This window comes from Benincasa hispida, chromosome 3, assembly GCF_009727055.1.
Source record: "Benincasa hispida cultivar B227 chromosome 3, ASM972705v1, whole genome shotgun sequence".
Taxonomy (NCBI): Eukaryota; Viridiplantae; Streptophyta; class Magnoliopsida; order Cucurbitales; family Cucurbitaceae; genus Benincasa; species Benincasa hispida.
Window position 1 is genome coordinate 25418402 of NC_052351.1, and position 21651 is coordinate 25440052.

Here is a 21651-nt window from a genome sequence, read left to right on the forward strand (position 1 = left end):
AACATGCATAAAAATGGCATAAAAACATGTAATTCATAGCATGAATCAATGACCTTAGGAAGAAAGACAACTATCAAAGCCCTTGGTTTATGTCAATTATTGCAAAGGGTTTGATGCCTGCAAATACATTGTATATGCAAGGTAAAAACAAGCAGCATACCTATAAGGTACAAACAACATGAAGAAGAAGCATGTTTATGTTTTCTTTTCTTTTCTTTGTTGGAGAGTGGATGGACGAGGTTGTGAAAGGGTTTGAGATGTTGGTTTGATTAATGGATTTAGGGTTAATGTTTCCATGTCTTTATAATCTTAAAAAGTTTTTCATGTTATTTTTATTCATGGGTGGCAAAAATCAATACTGTTAATATTTATTGCTTCACGTTCTTGCCTTCAAAATCCTAGATAAATACTTGTTCATTATTTAACCTCCGAAAGTACTGAGTTACCATATGTCCTTTCTGTAGTCTTTAGGTATCTATTTTTTATTCTATATTCCATGTATTTGTTACTTTCATAGAGGCAAAAGGTATTTGAACAATGTTTTATTTCTAAATTTTGTATCTTGTGTATTTGTTACTATCATAGAGAATGGAGATGAGAGAGTGATTAATGTTGATTTGGGAGATGTGTACTAATTTTTAGGGTGGTAGGTGGCATTATTTTGTTTTTAAATTATCAGTTTTGATGTTGTATTTGTTAATAGAGTTTTATTTTTGTTTTCATATCAACTTTCAATTTATTTTTCCCATGCATTGTATTTGGATAAACATGGTTTAGGGAGAGTTTTTCGTTTTCATACGAAATTTTTCTTTTTGTTTTGTATAATATTCAATTGGTTTTCAATTTAACAGTTCTTCAATTTCGGATTTTTGAATTATTTGGTTGGATTCTAATTCCTACATTTGTGGTAATTTTGAAATTTTGACTACATTTTGATTTTAGATAATGTTTAATTCTGCAGTCAGCGTTTTAAAACAATTACCATGTATATGAATTTATTTATTTTTAAATATTTAGACATTTTTTTTTGTATATAAACTTTATTTAGATATTTTTGAAAATTTCATTTACAAATTAGACATTCATCCAATCGACCCATTGGTTATTATAAGAGTAGCCCATTTCTCTAATAACCTCCCTTGGTTGGCAACCTCGACGAAGACCTCTTATATGGCATTGTGGTGTTTTTCTACTGAACAACTATGGGCACCAACATTTTCTTCCTTTTAATGAAGATTTGACAATTACCCACACCCAATCAACCCAAGAATGAATTTGCCCATTCTATTTGGGGTCAGTTTTGAGTTTTGATGACCTTATTGATCTAAAATGGAAAGACCCATAACCGTAAAAAGTCCGATTGGTGAGTTCAAATATCGTCGGACACAAATTAGTAAAGATCCAAGTTTCTTTCGGTAAGTATATTATGTGATAAATCTTGTTTGGACTCTTTTAACAAACATTAATCAAAGTTAATATCACATGTCAAAGTGAACGTACATTAGTCAAAATATGAAGGTAAAGTGTAAAATACAGAAACTAAACGACTAAATGAAAACTAACTCAAAATTCATAGGGTAAAAATATAACATTTTGAAACCCCAAGACAATATGAAAATTAAACTCAAAACTCAAGGGTAAAAGTCTAGTATTCTAAAACTTATGAATAAAATAGAAACTATACTCAAAACCTAGAGATTAAAAAAAAAAGTATTTTCCCCTAAATTTTATTGAAACAATTACAATTTCTTTTACATCATTAACTAAATTTAGCATAGGGGAAGGGTAAATTCAAATGTGAAGTCGATAAATAGGAGTGACAATAAGATCTTGAGCTCTAGGACAAGTCAACCCAAATTCTTCAGTCATGTCTAATTTATCTATTGTCATACGCTTAGGGAGCTTCCAATGAAAGCAATGTACAAGTTGAGCTATCACCAAACGAACCACAGTCAAACCCAATTGTAATCCAGGGCACCCTCTTCGACCAGTTCCAAATGGAATTAATTGAAAATCTCTTCCTCTTACATCCACTTTCCCACCAATAAATCTCTCTGGATAGAACTTTTCTGGATGAATCCAAGTACTTGGATTTCGTCCAATTGTCCATGTATTTACTATTATACGCGATTTTTTTGGAATGAAAAAATCATTAACAATGCAATCTTCAAGAGATTCATGTGGAACTAACAATGGAACTGGTGGATACAGCCTAAGAACCTCTTTAATTACCATGTCCAAATATTCCAAGTGAATTAAATCTGATTCTTGCACTATTCTATCCAACCCCACCACATTTTCTAATTCATCTTGCATTTTCTTCATTGCTTGTGGATGTCTTATGAGCTCAGGAAGTGCCCATCCAATTACTGTGGCTGAAGTGTCCATTGCAGCACCAAGTATATCCTATTTAAAAAAGTCAAGGTATGCATGTAATAAACTAATTACTATCATTGACACACATCCCGCATCTCTATGCCATATTTGAAAAAATGTCATGATTAGATTCAACTTAGATTATACTTGATCCATGTTTCTCCATTTACGTACATATTAAAAATAAATAAATCAATCTTTTCTTTTAAAAAAAAAGTTTTCATATGGCAAATTTTTATTCAAAGTTTTTCTATTAAAAAAAATGATTAAATACATTACTTTGATTATATATTCTTGACTATGGTTCATTTTGGTCCTTATATTAAAAAAAATGATTCATTTGGTTGTCCATACTTTTTTATTTTTATTTCATTTTTACTTGATCAAAATGGACGCTTTTTAATAGTTAATGACCAAAATAAACCAAATATGATATTACAATGACAAAAATGAACCAAAGTTAAATGTACACAAGCTAAAATGAATTTTTTAAAAATACAGATACTAAAATGAACTCCTAGTTCCATTAGAAACGACTTTATAAATCATTAAGAAAAAGTTAATTTACGCACTTCGAAAAACATTTTTCAGATAGACACCCTATATTTAACTCAAATTGACCATAGTTTAACATATGATTAAAGAATTTATCTTTTGACTAAAAAGATCAGAGGATTCAAATTCTCACCATTATTATTGCTTTGACGCAGGAACGATCAATTCGATACTCATGAGTATCCACAGAGTCCATTAGATCCAACATGACATCTAAAAAATCTTTGGTTCTTTTTCCACCCATAGAGTTAAGATGTTCATCAATAATCCTCTCAAAGAACCCATCAAACACTTTGCTAACATTTTTCATCCGACATGTCAACCCTTGGAGATCAAGTCTTGCAATAAAAGGAATAAAATCTCCCAAATTAGGAGCAGCGATTAATTGCATCACCTCTTGCATCATAGCCTTAAAACCTCTATCATCCAACTCTTCGTCTCCAAATTTCCTCCCAAAAACCATCAAACAAGTCATATCTGTGCTGAGTGACACGACTTTAGAACTAAGATTAATAGCAACACCATCATTTGCAGCCTCTTTGAGATGCTCAATCAACAATCCAAGTTCTTCCTTTCTCATGGATTTGAAAGAATTGATCTTGTGGTTACTAAGCAATTCAAGCGTACACATTTTACGTATATTCCTCCAATAAGATCCATATTGAGCAAAAACCAAATTCTTTTGGCCATAAGACAGGAATTTTGAGACCATAGTGAGGGGCCTACTTGCAAAAATAAGGTCATGGGTTTTGAGAAAAAGCTCAGCAGCTGTTGGGGAAGAGACAACAATTGTGTTTACAAGTCCCAATTTCATGTGCATTATGGGACCATATTTTTGAGACAATTGATGAAGATCTCTATGAGGAAACTCTTTTAGCAAATTGAGGCTGCCAATAATAGGAAACCCTTTTGGGCCAGGAGGTAATTTCTTGCCCTTGCTCTTCTTGTTGAATTGCCATGTTTGAAAGAGGTAGTTTGAAAGAAGTAATAGTGCAATTGTGGCCCAAATCCAAGCCATGGCATGTAATTCTTCTTTCAACTGATAATGATGATGGTATTGAAATTAAAATGGGATTTAATGAGCTTTAATTATTATTGATTGACCTATTTTTATAGGTGGTGTTTCTTCAACCTTCAATGATGGTATTATTGTTTGTTGTTTGTTGTTTTGTTTATATTTTAAAGCCACCAAGAATTTTTAAAAATTTGAGTTGTTTTAATATATGCAAAAAATATTATACAAAATTTGCTATATGCTCTAGAGGATTCAACTGCTGAAGCTGGCTAGGATGGTTTTCAACAATATCGGAGATGTGAAATTACGATATTCTCATTATTCTCTTTGTTTCTCAACGCTCTATGATATAAAATTAGTAAGATACTGATTTTTAATATATAACGTTGGATTGTTTTTTTCAATATATATGTGTGTGTGTAATTTTGGAATGTCAAGATTGGGGTGCGGCGGGGATAAATTTGAAAATGGAAAAAGAAAACTTCGTTTTAAAAAAGACGGTTGGTTATTATTTATGTTTTATTGTTTATTTATTTCGTTTTTTTTTTTTTTTTCAAAGGAAGAAGCAGATAAATTATTGAAGTAATTTCAAATATGGGAAGGTGAGTCAACTAATTTATAAATATAAGAAAATATCAGTAATAGATAGACATTATTAGTGTCAATCACACGAATAGATGTCTAGCTCAGTGTCTATTATAGAACGTGCCCAAGACGACATAGAGCGGCTGAAGTCTTTAAAAATGGGTTAACATCAAAAGAAAATAAAAAGGAGTCGCCACCAATTCTTTTTACGATATTATTGGACACCGATATAAAATAAACAATTTTTAGTCAAATATGGTCTGTGGAAACTAGAGTTGAGTTTGAGAGTTGTTTGTGCATAGGAAATGCGCTAGCACCCCACAACAACCCTTTAGAAAATGGTAGCCAAATTTTGTATCTTGAATTGAAATCATTCTTTAGATAAATTCTGACATTTTGTAAAGGGGTTACTCACACTCTGGACTGTCTCACATGAAGTCTAGGCACATCCAGAGACAATAGTAAAACAACGTAAAGTAAATCAAAAGATAAACATACCAAGGTTGGTAACCCAATTCGGTGATAAAACATCTACATCTGGGGGGCAGTGTGCCCAGGAAAGATAATCCACTAATATATGAATGTCTAGCGATTATAACGTTGTACTTATCTGTAAATTAACAATAGTTATAGTAACACACATGTAGCCCGACTTCGTTGTGCACCTAAGCTCTCCTTAGATGTGAGATTCCCTCTCTTGAACTTAGACTCCCCTTAAGTATGTGAATATTAATGTTGAAACGCCTAGGCACCTCCTAAGTGTGGGAGACTCCTTCTCACGAGATGATATCTTTCCTTCAATTTGTGAACACCTTTCACATGTGAACTTAGGCTCCCCTAAGTAATAAGAACTCCCTTCTCGATGAATAACATTTTATACTCCCCCTAAGGCTTGAGAAATCCATCTCAACAAAAAATATCTTAGGCTCCCCCTAAGATAAATCAACCTTTGTGAATTAAAGTAAGAAAAGGTGGAAGAACACGCTGCCACAAAAAGAACAAAGAAATTCTTCTTGAAAAACAATGTAGAGCCTGCAAAAAGTTTGTAGAGCTCACACAATAATAGAAGTGACAACCTTCGCATGAGAACTTCTTAAGCTTAGTTAGAACAATATAATGATGGAAAATATTCCCCCACAAAATCGTCAGCACACCAGAAAAGAAAACATTCCAATAAAATATTTTGCAGAATACAATAAATAAGGAAATAAATATTCTACAGATTTGGCAACTGAAAGAGCAACATCTGGGACAACATCCATCAGAGAAAAAAGAAGAGACAACTCCAGAAAGCTACTAAAAGAATGTTAGGAATCTTGAACAAATATATTTAGCCAATATCATTATTTCTAACAAACTCCCCCGTTGACTAAGATAATTTTTTTAAAACAGGACAAAATCAACACAACCATCCCTAACAACCATTCACAAGGGAAGACAAAGAAGGCATAAAGTGATAATCCATAGAAGAAAATAAAGGTTCATAAGAACAACTTTGTAACCCATACAAAGTAGTAAAAAACCAAATAACAGATTGGTCCATCAACAAAACAAACATTAAACGGAAACAACTGTAGCTCAAAAATAAAACCAATGTTCGTACCTGCTAACATCCAACAAACCAACACTAGACCAAGACAACCAAGACCAACTCCCTCTCTAGCTTAAAGAAAATATCAAGATGAAGGCCCAGCCTGATTAGGATCATTAGCACCTATCTCATCAAAACCAATAACGTATTAAGCTCACACTTTCGATCAGAGGCATGATAAATAACATCAGTAAGCATCTTAATCTCCTCAGATAGTGAGTACATGAGGTGGAGGCCAAAAGTAGACTTGATAATATCAGCACTGGGAGCTTCTTCAACAGTATTGGGAGAAGACGACACAATATTTGGAACATAATGGCCTTGAAACGGAGTGGCATTAATAGTTTCTTCTACTGAGAGTAAATAAGGTTTCTTAGACAATAGAATTCCACAAATCAGACATGGATAGGGAATAGGTAAACGTAAAGCCTGAGAGTCATGTGCCTCCATAGCTGACCAATGACAAGAATCCTATTAGCTCTCAAAAAGAGCTAATATTATGCCCTTACTTCCACCATATTGAATAATTCTTATGCTTAAATTGTCTAATTTGTAGATAAATCGATCCCGAGGAGCAAATATGTCATTTGGATAAAAGTTGAGCCAAAAAGAAGCAAAAATTGAATTGGATGCACCATGTTAATACAAACAACAAAATTATAAAACTACCCTTAAAGGCAGTGTTGCAACCCTCCCTTGATGTTGTCTCGACACTGGAAATCACGCTCTTGGCATGAAGGAGCTTGACGCTACCTCAATGCTAGAAGATAGAAGTTGTTGAACAGGGCAGCGTTGCGATGCTGTCCAACAGCGTTGCAATGCTACGAAATTTCAATGGAAATCTTCACCTTGCGTGCACGCAATTGAGCGTCACAATGCTCTTAATCATCCTTGTGACGCTACGACCTACTTATAAATTCATCACTTACGTTCTAGCAGAGAACATAATGAGTTGGAGTCGCATTGGGGACGTTTTTTTTAAGAGTTTCACCAGATTTTCACTATTCTTTCCTCCATCTTTCAATTCATTTCATTATTGCATTCAATTTCTCATTTATTGTTGCTAATTTGAAGAAGATGCAAGGCTAGATAACCCTTTCTTCTTGGATTTGGTAGTTTTATTCAATTTCTTGAGGATGTTTAATTAATGATGTTGAATCCTATGAACTCTTGAGTTTGATTTAAATTTGTTTTTAATAGAATTTGATATAATTGATATGAAAAATTATTTTTATTGGGTTCTTGTATGCAATTTCTACATGGCGGCATTGCATTATTGTAGATTAGGTTGCATGAATTAGAAATTCTCGTGTCAACTAAGATTTTTTCTAAACTCACACTTGTTTGTCCTAATCTAATCTCACTCAATGAATCATGCTATGAGTCTAGACTTTCCAACTTGTAGGATGTCACAACGCACGTGTTGGGGTTGATGCCCTAAATCCCGTAGGGTCCTATAGTTTGTAAACATTTGTATGAACAAACATTCTGTGATTTATAATATATGATATTTCATTTACTTTTGTTTATGAAATATATGATATTTTAGTTGCATTAACCACAAACCAATAAACTAAGATCCATGGTTATCGTTCTAACTTAAACATATATGTGGAGACATACAAGTGAATCGTGTTTAAGTGATAACCTAAATTGTTTGTAGTATATAGATAAGGCTAGATACCTTATTCTGGTGACACTACGAGTATGACTTACTTTATAGGTGTTACAAGTGTTTTAAAGTGCTACAAATGATCTGATCCTGATCATTCGTGTATTAGACATGCGAGTGGTGATATTCTATACAAAGGAGTTTGTATAAGACCGAACCACGAAATTTTTAGTCTCGTTATATAACGTCGTTCATAATTGAGACTTTCATTTCACTAGGATAACCATAGGTAACATGACCTTAATCCAGAGTGAGTTGTGAACTCCTGCCAATGGGGGCAGTCTTTTGATTTGCATGGGTGAGAGTGGCAAGATCACGGAGTCAACAAGCCTACCATTTTGGGGATTTGTCTTATTAAGGAGCTAGGAACTCAGTTACAAAAGATGGAATTCACTCCTTCCCCGAAGCAGGGTACGTAGATACATTGCTTTCTTAATGGCTGATTTCGAGTCTTGAACATGTGGCGCCATACCCTTTCTTGGGCCAAGAGGGGTTTAGTCATAGTGGGACTATAATCTATTGTTCATTAGAGGGATCAGTGCTATGTATGGACTTAGATGTAACTACAGGAGCAAAACGAAAATTTGACCAACTGTATTTATGAGCAATTTGTGAACGGTCATCGTACTGTTGATTGGTTATATCCAATGGACACAGAAATGTATCTATAGTGTAAAAAGTATAGTTATCGGTCTTTAATGGAGTATCCGATAATTAATGAATGGTGGATAATGTGATTAAAGAGTTTAATCAAATATTCACGCACTGTTGGAGCTTCAAGCTACAGGTCCATAAGGTCTCCTTGGTAGCTCAATGGATTTAAATTCAGAATCAGTTTTTGGGTTAATTTGAAATGTTTAAATTAATAAAAGGGAATTTGATTATGTATGATATAATTAAATTAATACAATTATATATGATATAATTGACCTAATATATTTGATACATTACTTTTTTATGGGAGAATCTAATATTTGAATATGATTCAAATATATTTTCTATGAATAAGATTCATAGTTATTAAATTTAATATAAATATGGTTTATGTTAAATGCCATAAAATAGAGAAAAAGAACTATGGTTTATATATTATATATGGTGTAATATTAAAACTATAGGTTATGAATATAATATGATAAGTTATTATCATATTTATTTATATTTATTAATATTTGATAATTAATTTCTTTTTCTCCATAACCACTTTTAGTGGGTAGTTACTTAGTTTTATGGAAAAAGTAAGATAAATGAAAATGGTTTTCTAATTATTCCACAAGATATCAGATATACTATCGAGTAAACAATCGAGTTACTACACGATTGCTTGAGAAACTATATGTTAGCCTCATTATCTACACGATTGAGAGAGTTGTCTATGTGATAGACTTGGTCGTCTACACAACAATTTTATTCCCTTCTTGATCGTCTTCCTCCTGCACACTAAACTTCCTCTATAACCAAAATTAACCAGAGCCCACCACTCATGGATTCTCACACAGAGAATACCTAGGTCACAAAGTGGTAGTGTCCTATTTGGTTTGAGGATTGACTTGCTGCTTGCTACTTGTTCGAGGAGTGTTCGAGTTGTTTAATGCATTCGTGAATGAGTTATATCGAGGGATTACTTGAAGAATGCTCCTTCAAAGGTCTAGTCTCTTGATCGTTTGTTTTTATTTCAAAGCATGCTATAATTTAAGATTTATCTATAATCTATTATTGTATGACTGTAAACATATGCATAAATTCACAATGAGATTTGGACGATCCACTTCCACTCAAAGGTTCTCTGTAAACGGAGTTCCTTCAATTGGTATCAGAGCCAGGTTGTGTTCTGATTTCCAAATTCCATTTGTTGTATTAAATTTTGTTTACAGTTTGGTGGGTTTTAAGTTTCTATCATGAATTTAAGTGTTAAATGTTTGTGGATGTTGTTGATGGATAATTTTGGGATAGTTGTCTCTGTTTATGCTTTCAGTTTACTTTTATAAAAGTTAATTGTAAGGGCCCCTGCGTCTTTTGGCATAATTGGTCACAATCGAGTCTGTATTCATTTAAATTTTTGAGTCATTCATGAAGAAGCTTCAGACGCAAAGAGTTGCAGTTCACTTCAATGGAGAAGACGAAACATTGGTCGCATCTAGCTCAAGCTAAACGATCGTTTAGATTTGGCTAGGCATTTATGTAGAATTGTTCTACTCGATCGTGTAGCATTTTGCTAAACGATCAAAGAGCTAATGCTACGCGATCGTGTAAAGACTTTACTCGATCATGTTGTGTTGGTTACATGATCGCATAGATGATCAAGGGTAAACAATCGCATAGTATTTGATACTTGACACAAGGCATGCGCGCTAAACAATCGTGTAGACTATCATGCTTATCACATAGTCAGTAGCTACACGATCGCATGGTATATGATACTCGACGCTTGCTGCTCGATCGTGTAGACTATCATGCTTATTGCATAGTCGTTAGCCACACGATCGCATGAAATGCGTAACTCGAAGCGCGCTGCACGATCACATAGGTTATCATGCTCATCGCATAGTCCTAAGCTACGCGAACATTGCTACACGATTGTTTACACTCAATGTGCATTACTCGATGATCAAAGGATTTGCTACACGATCAAGTGACGAGGCTTCAAGGCGGGCGATTCAAGACCCGGTTTACCTATTCGAACTGGTTCACTCCATCTTTTGTAATAGTTTAGCATTTCCATTCTGATTTTGAGACAAATTATCCCAATCCATCAATTTTTTTTTTTAATATGCATGTGATGTATGTTTATATTATATGCCATAATGTATGTCATATGGTTTTAAAACCCACCATAGGTTATGCATTTTTCATGCATCATCTTTATATTATAAGTATTATAATATATTAGTTTGCATGATTAAATTACATAAAGCATGCTCATGCATCATATAATATAAGAGTTATAATATGTGCATGCATTATAGAATATCCATGCATAATTTATATTATAAATATTATAATATAAAGTTGTATGTTAGCATGGAATGTATGCTTATTTCATTACTTGGGTTATATAAAAGTTATATATATTAGTAATGAATGAACATTGCATGAAACATGACACTTAGGTTTATTTATAAAAGTTATAAATGCCTAATGAATGTCTAGCTAGCAATGTGAATGGTTTTAATTGTTTCATTTTTTTATAAAAGTTATAATTAATGAAATTAGAACTAAATCAATAATAAAGAGTTGCATGCACACCTTAGGCTTTAATCATGTTTTAAAAGAGTTTTAAAATTTGATTGAGATTGACCTAAGATCACGTTTCTAAAAAGATTAGAAACCTAAGTTTAATCTTTTAATTTGGTTTAATAGGATTATATTGACTAACAAAAGATTAAATATGTAACAAATGTATTTATAATGAACCTGTTGGCTAAGGCTGGTTCTAGCTAGGTTGGGGTACTTAAGTCAATGGAAATGTCGCACCCTACCTGGGAACCTACCTGGAAAGGTGAATTAGATAGATTTATCACATTCATGCAAATTTGATGAAAGTTCGTTAAAGTGTTTAATAAGACTTGATCAAACTTGTTTAATCATCAAAAGTAAGTGTTGTTTTTTAACAAATTAAACAAACCACTTAGTTAAAATCAGTAGCCAGATTTTCTAAGTTAACGAATCCCTAGGTAGAACATTCAGTGGGAGGTAATTGGGGTATATGATACTTCGCTTTACCTCTACACATTTCTCCCTAAAAAGTTCACATCATGAGATCTATCCTCGGCCTCGAGGCACCACTGGAGTGTCCCCCTACGGGTGGCATTTGAGTAGGTCAATAATAAGGTGAATGGAGTGAATGTTCATAGTAAGTGGGAGCGGGACGTGTCACAACATATCCCTCGGTCTCTCTCATGAGGTTGAATAAAGTTTGAGTGCATCGCCTTGTGGCACCCTAAGAGTGTCCCCCTAAAGGATGGTTTTTTTGCACAACTCTTTATTTGATCTCTAGCAATAGATAGGGTAGCTTTAGTCTCTTGTCCTAATCGGTTTTTCCCTAATGTTGGCTCATTAGGGCAGGATTCTAAGACCTAAAATGAGAGATTACACTTACAAAGAATTGTTAAGGATGTTAACAAATTATGGACCGAACAATGGTAACTGTTAGATTCAGTTACAAGGAGTTGTTTCTGTCTAATGGTTAAGATTGTCTCATTCCAGTGAAAGGGCACTTGATCACCCTACGGTGACTTTTGACCTACCTCATTGGAGTATCATTGCAAAATAGATGTCACTTAGGGTACACTAGAACTATTTTGCTAAAATTTAATTGGTATTAAAAGTGGTTCAATGCAAGTAGACTTATTAAGTTTGTTCATTTTTCAGGAATTTTATATTATGGCTACCGCGACTTTGTCTTTACTTGCTGCCGACAAACAGATGCGAAAATTATGCTAGTTTTAAGAATACAATTAACACAATACTAATCATCGATGACTTAATGTTCATCTTTAGGGGAGGAATGTCCTCCTATTCCACCTCCTAACCCTGTTCGAAACGTTCAAGATGCGTATGAGCGTTGGACACAGGCAAACAAAAAGGCCCGATCGTATATCTTGGCCAACCTTAACAATGTTTTGGCCAAGAAGCATGAGCCCATGATCACTGCATGCGAGATCAAGGAGTCCCTGATGGGAATGTTTAGACAACCGTCCGTGCAGCTCAGGCACGACGCTCTGAAGTACATCTTTAACTCACGCATGAAAGAGGGAACATCTGTTCGAGAACATGTTCTAAATATGATGGTCCACTTCAACGTGGAAGAGATGAATGGGTCGAGCATTGATGAGGCAAGCCAGGTTAGCATTATTCTGGAGTCGTTACCAGAAAGATTCCTTCATTTTGTTAGCAACGCTGTTCTGAACAGGGTTAACTACAACCGTACAACTTTACTCAATGAGTTGTAGACTTTCCAATCTTTGCTGAAAAGTAAGGAAAAGAAGGTCGGTGAGGAAAATGTTGCCTCATCTTCCAAAATGTTCCACAAAGGTTCGACCTCTGGAACTAAGTCTGCACCTTCTACTTCTGACACTAGAAAGTGGAAAAAGAAGAAGGGTGGTAAGGGGAACGAGCCTGCTAACCCATAACCTGCTACTCCAAGGGGTAGGCAACCGGTGAGGGTTGACAAAGGAAAATGTTTCCAGTACAACTAAGACGGGCACTGAAAGCGAAACTGCCCACATTATTTGGCTAAGAAGAAGAAGGTTAAACAAGATAAATGCAATGTACTAGTTTTGGAAACTTGTTTAGTGGAGAATGATGATTCTGCCTGGATTATTGACGATGGGGTCACTAACCATGTTTGTTCTTCATTTTAGGGAATTAGTTCCTGATGGTAGCTTGGTCCTGATGAGATGACGATGTGACTTGGAACCGGGCACGTTCTCTTAGCTGTGGCAGTAGGAGGTCTCCAGTTCACATGACAAAATAGGTTTATCATTTTGAATGATGTGTATGTAGTTCCCGAGTTAAAGAGGAACTTAATTTCTGTAAAGTCATTGGTTGAATGTAAATATCAAATACATTTTTCTGTAAATAAAGTGTTTGTTTTGAAAGTGGTGTTGATGTATGTTCAGCTAAACGGGAAAATAAATTATATGTGCTAAGGTCGTTGATAACTTGTAGAAATACAAGTTATTTATACTGTTTTATTTAGATATTGCGGCAAAAAGAAAGGAAAGTTGCGTCGATAGTATACAAATTGGCTAAGAAATACGAAAATTATGAAATTTTGTAAATACACCCACTAACACCATTGCAATGGTAGAATAGAATGTTTCATTTTCTGTTTGTAGGAAATAAGTTACCGCATGCGTTAATGGCTCAAAGACAAAATGAACAATGCATCTACGTCACATTGCGCCCATCAATCAAGAATGAAAAAATGATTAACGCAATGACGGCGCATGCGACAATCGATCTTGAGCTTAGCGATCAACGAAATCCCAACCACATGCGGTAATTAAAAACAACACCGCATGCGGCGATCGATCGAAGATGTGAAGAGCAACGCATTTACGGAGGATTCTGACAAGTGTACAGCTTTTAGTTGTGCATTTCTGATGGATTGATTATGTAACAGAAGGAATTTTCCATTCCGCCATTTCAGGAACTACCATAACTATACAGTGGGGACCACAAATTCAAAGAGCCAAGGTCTCGGCTATAAATGGCCTCTTCAAATTCACTGAAAGATATACATGTATACATAGAGACGTGCATGTACTGATTCTAAGAGAGAGGTTGGCCTGAAGCGACTGTCCAAAGTAGATCCAAGAGAACGATGAGACAAAGCCGAGAGGTGAGTCTCGAGCAGAGAATTCTTCCAATTCTTATAGTTGAAGCTCTGTGCAAAAGTCAATTCTACCGGGAAAGCAAGCCTAAGAGGGAACTTTCCTCTCCACCATATTCACATGTCGACAAGCACAAATCCTCAATCAGGATCTGTGTCAAGACATTGACACTCTTTCCATTTTTTTTCTATCCTCTATTTCATTTTCTGTGTTCACCTGTGAGAGCAGAAGTGAAGATGTTATTCCGCCTATCGAGAGAAGGTTGGAAGAATGTGTTAACCAAAGTGAAAAGTATTTCCAGAGATGGAAACAACCTTGCATTCATCACGTTCATCTCTATTTCACCATAGAGATATGGGAATGCGGCCGATCATTGAGGGGTGTACGCCAAGGGAAAGTGGAACCTTAGTTGCGTTCTTAATACGATTAACAAACTTGCGATGTTTTTACTCTTTACTCTTTTTCTTTATGCTTCATTTATAATATTTGCCATCGCATACATTGATTCTTTGTACAACTTCATAGTCAGTTCTTGACCTCGGTATTATGTATCATGTATCATGTATCTTGTATCATGTATCATAGTAGCTTAGGAATTTATTTTATCAACGCATTTTTATTTCATCACAATTTACATTTCTTTATAAACCAACATCCTTTATTCATTGTTAAAACCGGTCGCATGTATCACATAAGTATAGCATTAATGACAACAATCCCCGTGTTCGACCTCGAATCATTCTGAGAAACTTGCGTTGAAATTATACTTGGTTTCAGCGCAAGGAAACTTGTGACACGCACTACTACATCACATACTACGAGCATATCATTATAAACGCAGAATGTAGTATCGCATAAAAATGTCTTTATCGCAAAACACTTGAGCACATATTTAGCACATCATTAATTTCATTCACGAACCATGCGTTAGAGTTAGATAAAGATAAAAAGATTAAATTTTATGTCATCAAGTTTATGGCAACATGAACTTGAATTATCTATCATCACAGTGTATGCATAATAAAGGAAATACACATATTTTTGTTACAAGTTTATGGCGTCGTTGCTTGGGACTGGTAACGGTTAGTGTTGAATACTTTTGTGGTATGTTGCAGGACAGATCTCTGTTGTACTGTCTGTTTATCGCGAAGAGCAGGCTGACGGTTTATGAGTACTAGAACCGATCCAGAATTCGAAGCTGACCCAAAGATCGAGCATTATTTTCGCGCGAGGGCATGCTAGAATAAAGTTAGGCGTAGAAGAGTCAATATGGCAAATAATAATGAGAGGCTCGAAGGAAATCAAGGGGCGAATCGGCCAGCGCAAGATCCCGTCTTTCTTGCTGCTGATCGCAACATCCCAATGAGAAATTATGCGGTGCCCAATCTTTATGACTTCTCGCCTGGAATTTCACAACCAATGGTTGAAGAGAATACATGCTTTGAAATAAAGCTGGTCATGCTTCAAATGATACAAAACATGAGGCAATTTGGAGGTCAACAACGTGAAGACCCGCACGCCCATCTGACCAGCTTTGTGCCATCCCTGACGTCACCACTGAAGGAATTAGACTTTACCTCTTCCCATGCACCTTGAGGGATGAGGCAAAGAGGTGGGCTCATTCGTTGGAGCCAAATGAAATCACGTCATGGGATCAGTTGGTTGAACGGTTCATGAAGAAATTCTTCCCTCCAACAGTCAATGCAAGGAGATGAAAGCATGTGCTGAATTTCGAGCAAATGGATAATGAGACTCTAAGCATTGCTTGGGTGCATTTCAGAAGGTTGGTGAAAAGTTTTCCGCATATCGGGATTCCTGATTTCGTTTTGATGGAAACATTTTATAACGGCCTGAATCGATCAACGCAAGCCATTGCTGATGCCTCTGCAGCAGAAGGATTCATGGATAAGACCTACACAGAAGCTAAGGTCATCCTTAATCGCATTTCGAGAAACACGGATGACAGGTATGGGGGAAGAGGCCCCGAGAGAAGAAGAAATGACAGTGCCATTGTATCAGCGGATACAATGACTTTGGCCGCACAAATGGCCACGATGACCTCTCTCCTTCAAACGATGACACTTAATCAAGGTGCCCTCTCTCAAAGTTCAACGCAACCCAATGCACTGGCACAAGTGACCGCAATAAATTGCATCTAATGCGGAGGGGGCAATGCAGTAGAAATGTGTCCGTCGAACCCGCAATAAGTGTTTGCTATCCATAATAACCCTTACAACAACACTTACAATCCAAGTTGGCAGAATCACTCTAACTACGATTGGGGAGGAAATCACAACCAATGAGGCTCGAGCAACCATCAGAACAACAATTCGGGGAATCGAGGAAATCCTCCAGCTTTTCACCAGAATCAGAATCAGAGTCATCAAAGGCAACCGCAAAACCAACCGTCTTCATCGAACACCTCTGTGAATTCATTATCATTGGAATCCCTGTTGAAGCAGTATATTGAGAAAAATGATGTTGTCGTGCAGTCATAGGCGTCTTCAATAAGGAACTTGGAGATCCAAGTTAGACAACTGGCAGCCGAGCTTCGCAACAGAACACTGGGAACGCTGCCAAGCAACTCAGAAGCCCCGAGATCTCATGGGAAGGAGTAATGTCCTTGATGACATTGTGCAGGCAAGCTTGACTGCATGCAGAGGTGTGGATTGCGGTAATCATGGGAAAATTGTCTTTTAATCCATATCTCTAAAATCTATGTTTGATTGCTTTCTTAATTGCTTTCTTTATTGCTTTATGCATTACGTTATTTATTGCTTTCTTAAACTAGCTTTTATTGCTTTATGAATTTACTTTTCATTTTATTCAATTGCATTAATTTCCGTGCTTTGTTCAATTTCCTTACTTTTATGCATTAGTTGCGTTGTTCTTAAATTCCTTGTGAATGACTAATAAAAAGAAAGTGAATACCGCAAAAGTTCTAGTGACTTACGTTGTTGATAGTATATATAATAATAATAATAATAATAATAATAATAAAATACATCCGGTATGCATTGCAATGATGGGTGCATCTTGCGCTGACAAGAAACACTTTGCGTCCATCCTACCCAAATGCATTGCGCTGATGGGTGTGTTGCACTCGTATGTATTTTTCGCCCGTCCTTAGCGAAAATGCACTATGTCGAGGTAGTGTTGCGCTAGTAGAAATACCGTGCGCCCGTCCTCCAAAAACACGTTGAGTTGAGGGGTGTGTTGCGCTGATACATGCGTTGTTGCCCGTCCTCTGCAGATATGCATTTGCGTTAATGGATGCATTGCGTTAATCTTTAACCTTGCGCCCATCCGAATAAAACACAAAAGATAAATTGTTTTTGCAAAAAAAGTAGTCCCATTGTTTAGGCTTCCAAGGAAATGACGACTTAGCAGAGGAAAGGACATCCTTCTCTGCTAATTCATAAATGTGAAGAGCGCGGCGGTAGACTGTTTGAGTACCTCGAAGTCTACCACCGCAGAATTTGCATTGGGCCATCAAGGCCCAACCTATAAATTCTGTCATTCTCCATCTTAGATTGTCTACTTGAATATTTTGCTTAACGAAAACCTTAGCGAATCCTTTGCATATCCAGACCTTTAAACTTTCTTCCTAAACCCTAAGAACTTTCCCAATTTTTTTTCACTCACACAGCCATGGCCGATCAATCCTCCCATCATCCTCTTTACCATCATCACCTTCCCCAGCCCAAGTAACTGCAGAGAGAGGCGGCATTCCTCGCAGAAAGCTGTCGCCTCGCCGCCCAGCCAAAACCCATCCCAAGAATCTCCAGAAAACCTCGGCGAAAGCTTTTAGTAGCCAGACCACTCCAAATCCGAGAGAGGCTGAGCACGGAGAGTGCCCCACTCCCACCACAGTTATCCGAAAGCGAGAAAAAGTGAAAATATGACATAAAAGTGTTTGGGAGCATCCTGAGTAATATGGAGAAGGAGGGAGGGCTACCCGAAGCTAGAGTTGTTAATCAACCTTTGCATTCAGAGGAAGAGATGGAAGAAGCTTCGCAGAGAAGCACCCTGGCCGTTTCGGATCCTAAGGAAAGAGTTCAAACAGAATCCTATGAGGGACCTATCAGGGTTACTTTAGAGGAGGTGGAAGCGAAGAAGCTGGCTGAAACGGCTGAAGAGAAGAAGAAAAAGAAAAACAAGGACAAGAGGGAAGAAGGAGATGAAGAAGCCCAGCCAAAGAAGGAAAAGAAAGAAAGAAAATCGAGTGAGAAGAGGGAACGCAGGCGGAAAAAGGAGCACCTGAAGAAGAAGGAAGAAAAGAGAAAGAGGGCTGAGAGCCTAGAAGTCAACGAAGAATCAACCACCGCAAGAGTGGATGAGAGGGTGTCAATGCAACCCGAAGAGGAATCAACGCAAATAAGAATGGTTGCGATTGACGACGGAGAGGATCCAGACATCACCTCTCTTATGTGGCGTCGTAAGGAAAATGCACCCCAAGGGTCAACAATCGACCCATAATTTTTGCAAAGTGTAGTAATAGAGAAGGAAAGGAGAAGAAGAGAGGAAGAAGAAAAACAAGAAAAGATGTTACGAGCGTAACAAATCATCACAGAAGAAAATTTAAGAAGAAAACTACACGATGAAGAAGTGCACCGTAACAATGCAATTTCGACAAAGGAAGAGAGAATAAGGCTCGAGGAAGAACAACGAATAGTGCTGGCCTTGGAGCAATTTGAAAGAGAAATGAGAGAAGAAAAAGAGGAAGAAAAGAAGAAGAAGGAAGAAAGAAGAAAAGGCGCAAAGCAAATGTGTAGCGCATCAAAGAAAAGAAAAGTAAAGAAATTGCGGAGTGGGAAAAGGAAGAACAACAAAGGATCGGGAACGGAGACAAAGACAAAGATCCCTCCTTGCGTTGGCACAAGAGAAGAAAAAGCGAAAGTTGAAAGCAGTCAGCCGGCGGTGGCCAAAGGATGCCCATCAAAGAAGAAGGAGAATGACGACATGATGATGGAAATGGGGTTCTTTCCTGCGCCAAGGCCACTACAGAACTTAATCACAAGTTTTGTACTAGAACATGGATGGGAAAAATTCTTCTAATGCCCATCCATCGTAATCCCAACGGTAGTGGGAGCTTTCTAGAATGGACGACTTCATGGCACCAAAGATGATGTGATCATGAAAGGGGAGGTAGTGCCTTTCAGTGCAAGGGACATCAATGAGTTATATCAAATGAAGGACATCCCGGATGTATCGAGTAACAAAATTATTGATGACCCCTCAGAAGAACAAATGGAAGATGCGCTGAAGATATTAACGCAACCGGGCTCTCAGTGGTTGGTATCTATGAAAGGCATCAGAACCCTTCCATCGAATAAACTGCTTCCAGAAGTGTGACTTTGGGTGCATTTGGTGAAAAGGTGACTCATCCCTACATCACATGACAAAACAGTTTTAAGGGATAGAGTAATGGCCATATACTGCATAGCACGCGACATTCCAATAAACGTGGGGTAATTGATCGAAAAGCAGATTCGAGGTTTTGTGGGGCGTGTGAGAGACCAGTATTTCTTTCCTTGGACAGTTTCGAGCTCATGCCTCTCAGTGGTTGTAGGTATTGAAGAAAAGCCAATGTCGGAAGTTCATGGTCTCATCAACACCAGGATCTTGAGAATGCTTCTCAAAGACTCCCCTCATTGCCCCGAGCTTCCACTTAAAAGGCCAATTATTGATTTGAATGCAGCGCAGTAGCCAAAACCCAAGAAATAGTGCAAAGTTGATAAAGGCAAGGAAAAAGTTCGAGAGCCATCACCGATCAAGTACCCTAGGACCCCTAACCTTTGATTATTCGCCCTCCAAGCCCTCTCACAGAACCCCTTTCCCCACTCCCTGAACATTTTACTAATCTTCTTCTTGCCCCCGATTCATCCAACTCATTTCCAGCAGCACCCTCCTCCCTTTCATCATTACCGCATTTTTCTCCTCTATTGTCGCATGTTAACGACCCACACGATTTGGGTGGAAGAAATTCTACCCACCCCAAAACATTGATGGTGAAACATCGAAGGCGCACCCACCATCGCATCCCTAGCTGCTGACCTTGCAGAAATGTGTTCTCTTCTCTCTCATCAACATGAATTCAGTGTTGCGATGACACGACAGGTGCTGATCAACATTCAACGCAATATTTACATGATCCATCTGAACCAAAGACAATTGGCGGAGCGCAACCATGAGTACTTTAACTTTTTGACAGCATATCTACATGGTCCCATGGTGCCTCCGCATTTATAGCAACATCTGCATTTTGAAGAAGCTCTTTGAGTACCTCTGCAAAATCCTCCTCCTAAACCTCCTCCTCAATAAATCTACAAATTTTTGTTGCGGTCATTCTTTTATTTTATTTATTTAATTATTTTTATGTATATAAGCTATTTTTTGATTCTTTAAACATGCTCAAATTTTATATTGCGATATTTGTAATTCTTTGTGTACTTGGTTAATTTTAATACAACTGAGTAACAATTCTTTCCATATGCGTTAGCCTCTTACTTATCATCCTTTGTCAATTATTACAATGTTTTTTATCTTATATTTTGCGTTATTCATTGCGCTGCCACGATGAGTAATATGCATACCCTTAGCAACATTTTCCACACTTTGTATTTTCTGACTAACACTTAGATAATTCATAGCAATAGAACTGCTTTACCTTTTATACTTCAAAACTCTGCTCAAACCTTTTTTTCAAAATTTTGACTAAGTGTTTTGTCTATTCTGTCCAAAACAACGCAATGAGGACCTTGCACATTTCTAAATTTGGGGGTGGGGAAGGTCTGAGTAGATGCGATCAAGCGGATGCGGTCATCATTAGAAAATGTGTTCACCATTAAATATATATATATATATATCTTTAATACAAACTCCAATGTCAGCACAAGGGAAAATCCCAACCTGATAAGAATTAAGTCGTGAAAGGAACCTGCTCGTAGTTGGATGTTTGCATGACACCCATGGGAGCAAGCCAAAACGAAGGTGGGTTTCCAAGAACGATGCAATATGAAAAAGAAAAAAAAAGAGAGAGAGAAAATAAGAATATAAGAGACAACTCCTCTGACCAGAAAAAGTAAAACTTAGCTGAAAATCAAGAGTTAAAGTTGAGATTGGCACACAACCGTAGTTGGATGCTCGCATGACACCCATGGGAGCAAGCCAAAACAAAGGGTGTAACCATGATCAACAGTCTCTAATAAAATAACGTAAACTTGACCACCACATAAAGACGTACCTAGTTGTTTTTGCAAGAAGAAGTAAACATTCTTCTCAAAACAAGAAGGAAAATTTTGAGTAGAGGTTTGTTGTATAAAAGAATAAAGTAGGGCATGTTGATGAATTATCAAGGATAGAAGGAAATTACGTTGTTAAATAATGTTGTATAGGTGGAGCATTCGGAGCAACCAATCGACGTAAATTTAGGACAGGAATTGAGCGAAATTGCTTTAGTGGAAGATATGCTTGAGGACAAGCATATATCTAAATTTGGGTTTGTGATAACTTTTAG

The 21651-nt window shown here is 36.8% G+C and overlaps 1 protein-coding gene across 1 annotated transcript; it reads right to left on the reverse strand.

Moving 5' to 3' along the window:
- Window positions 1–1791: 1791 nt before the first annotated feature.
- Window positions 1792–3949, reverse strand: LOC120074585 (cytochrome P450 71AU50-like). The gene is made up of 2 exons (XM_039027748.1): window positions 3065–3949; window positions 1792–2406 (listed from the first exon to the last, which is right to left on the reverse strand). The coding sequence occupies exons 1-2, from the start codon at window positions 3947–3949 to the stop codon at window positions 1792–1794; spliced, it is 1500 nt and encodes a 499-aa protein (XP_038883676.1).
- Window positions 3950–21651: the final 17702 nt, after the last annotated feature.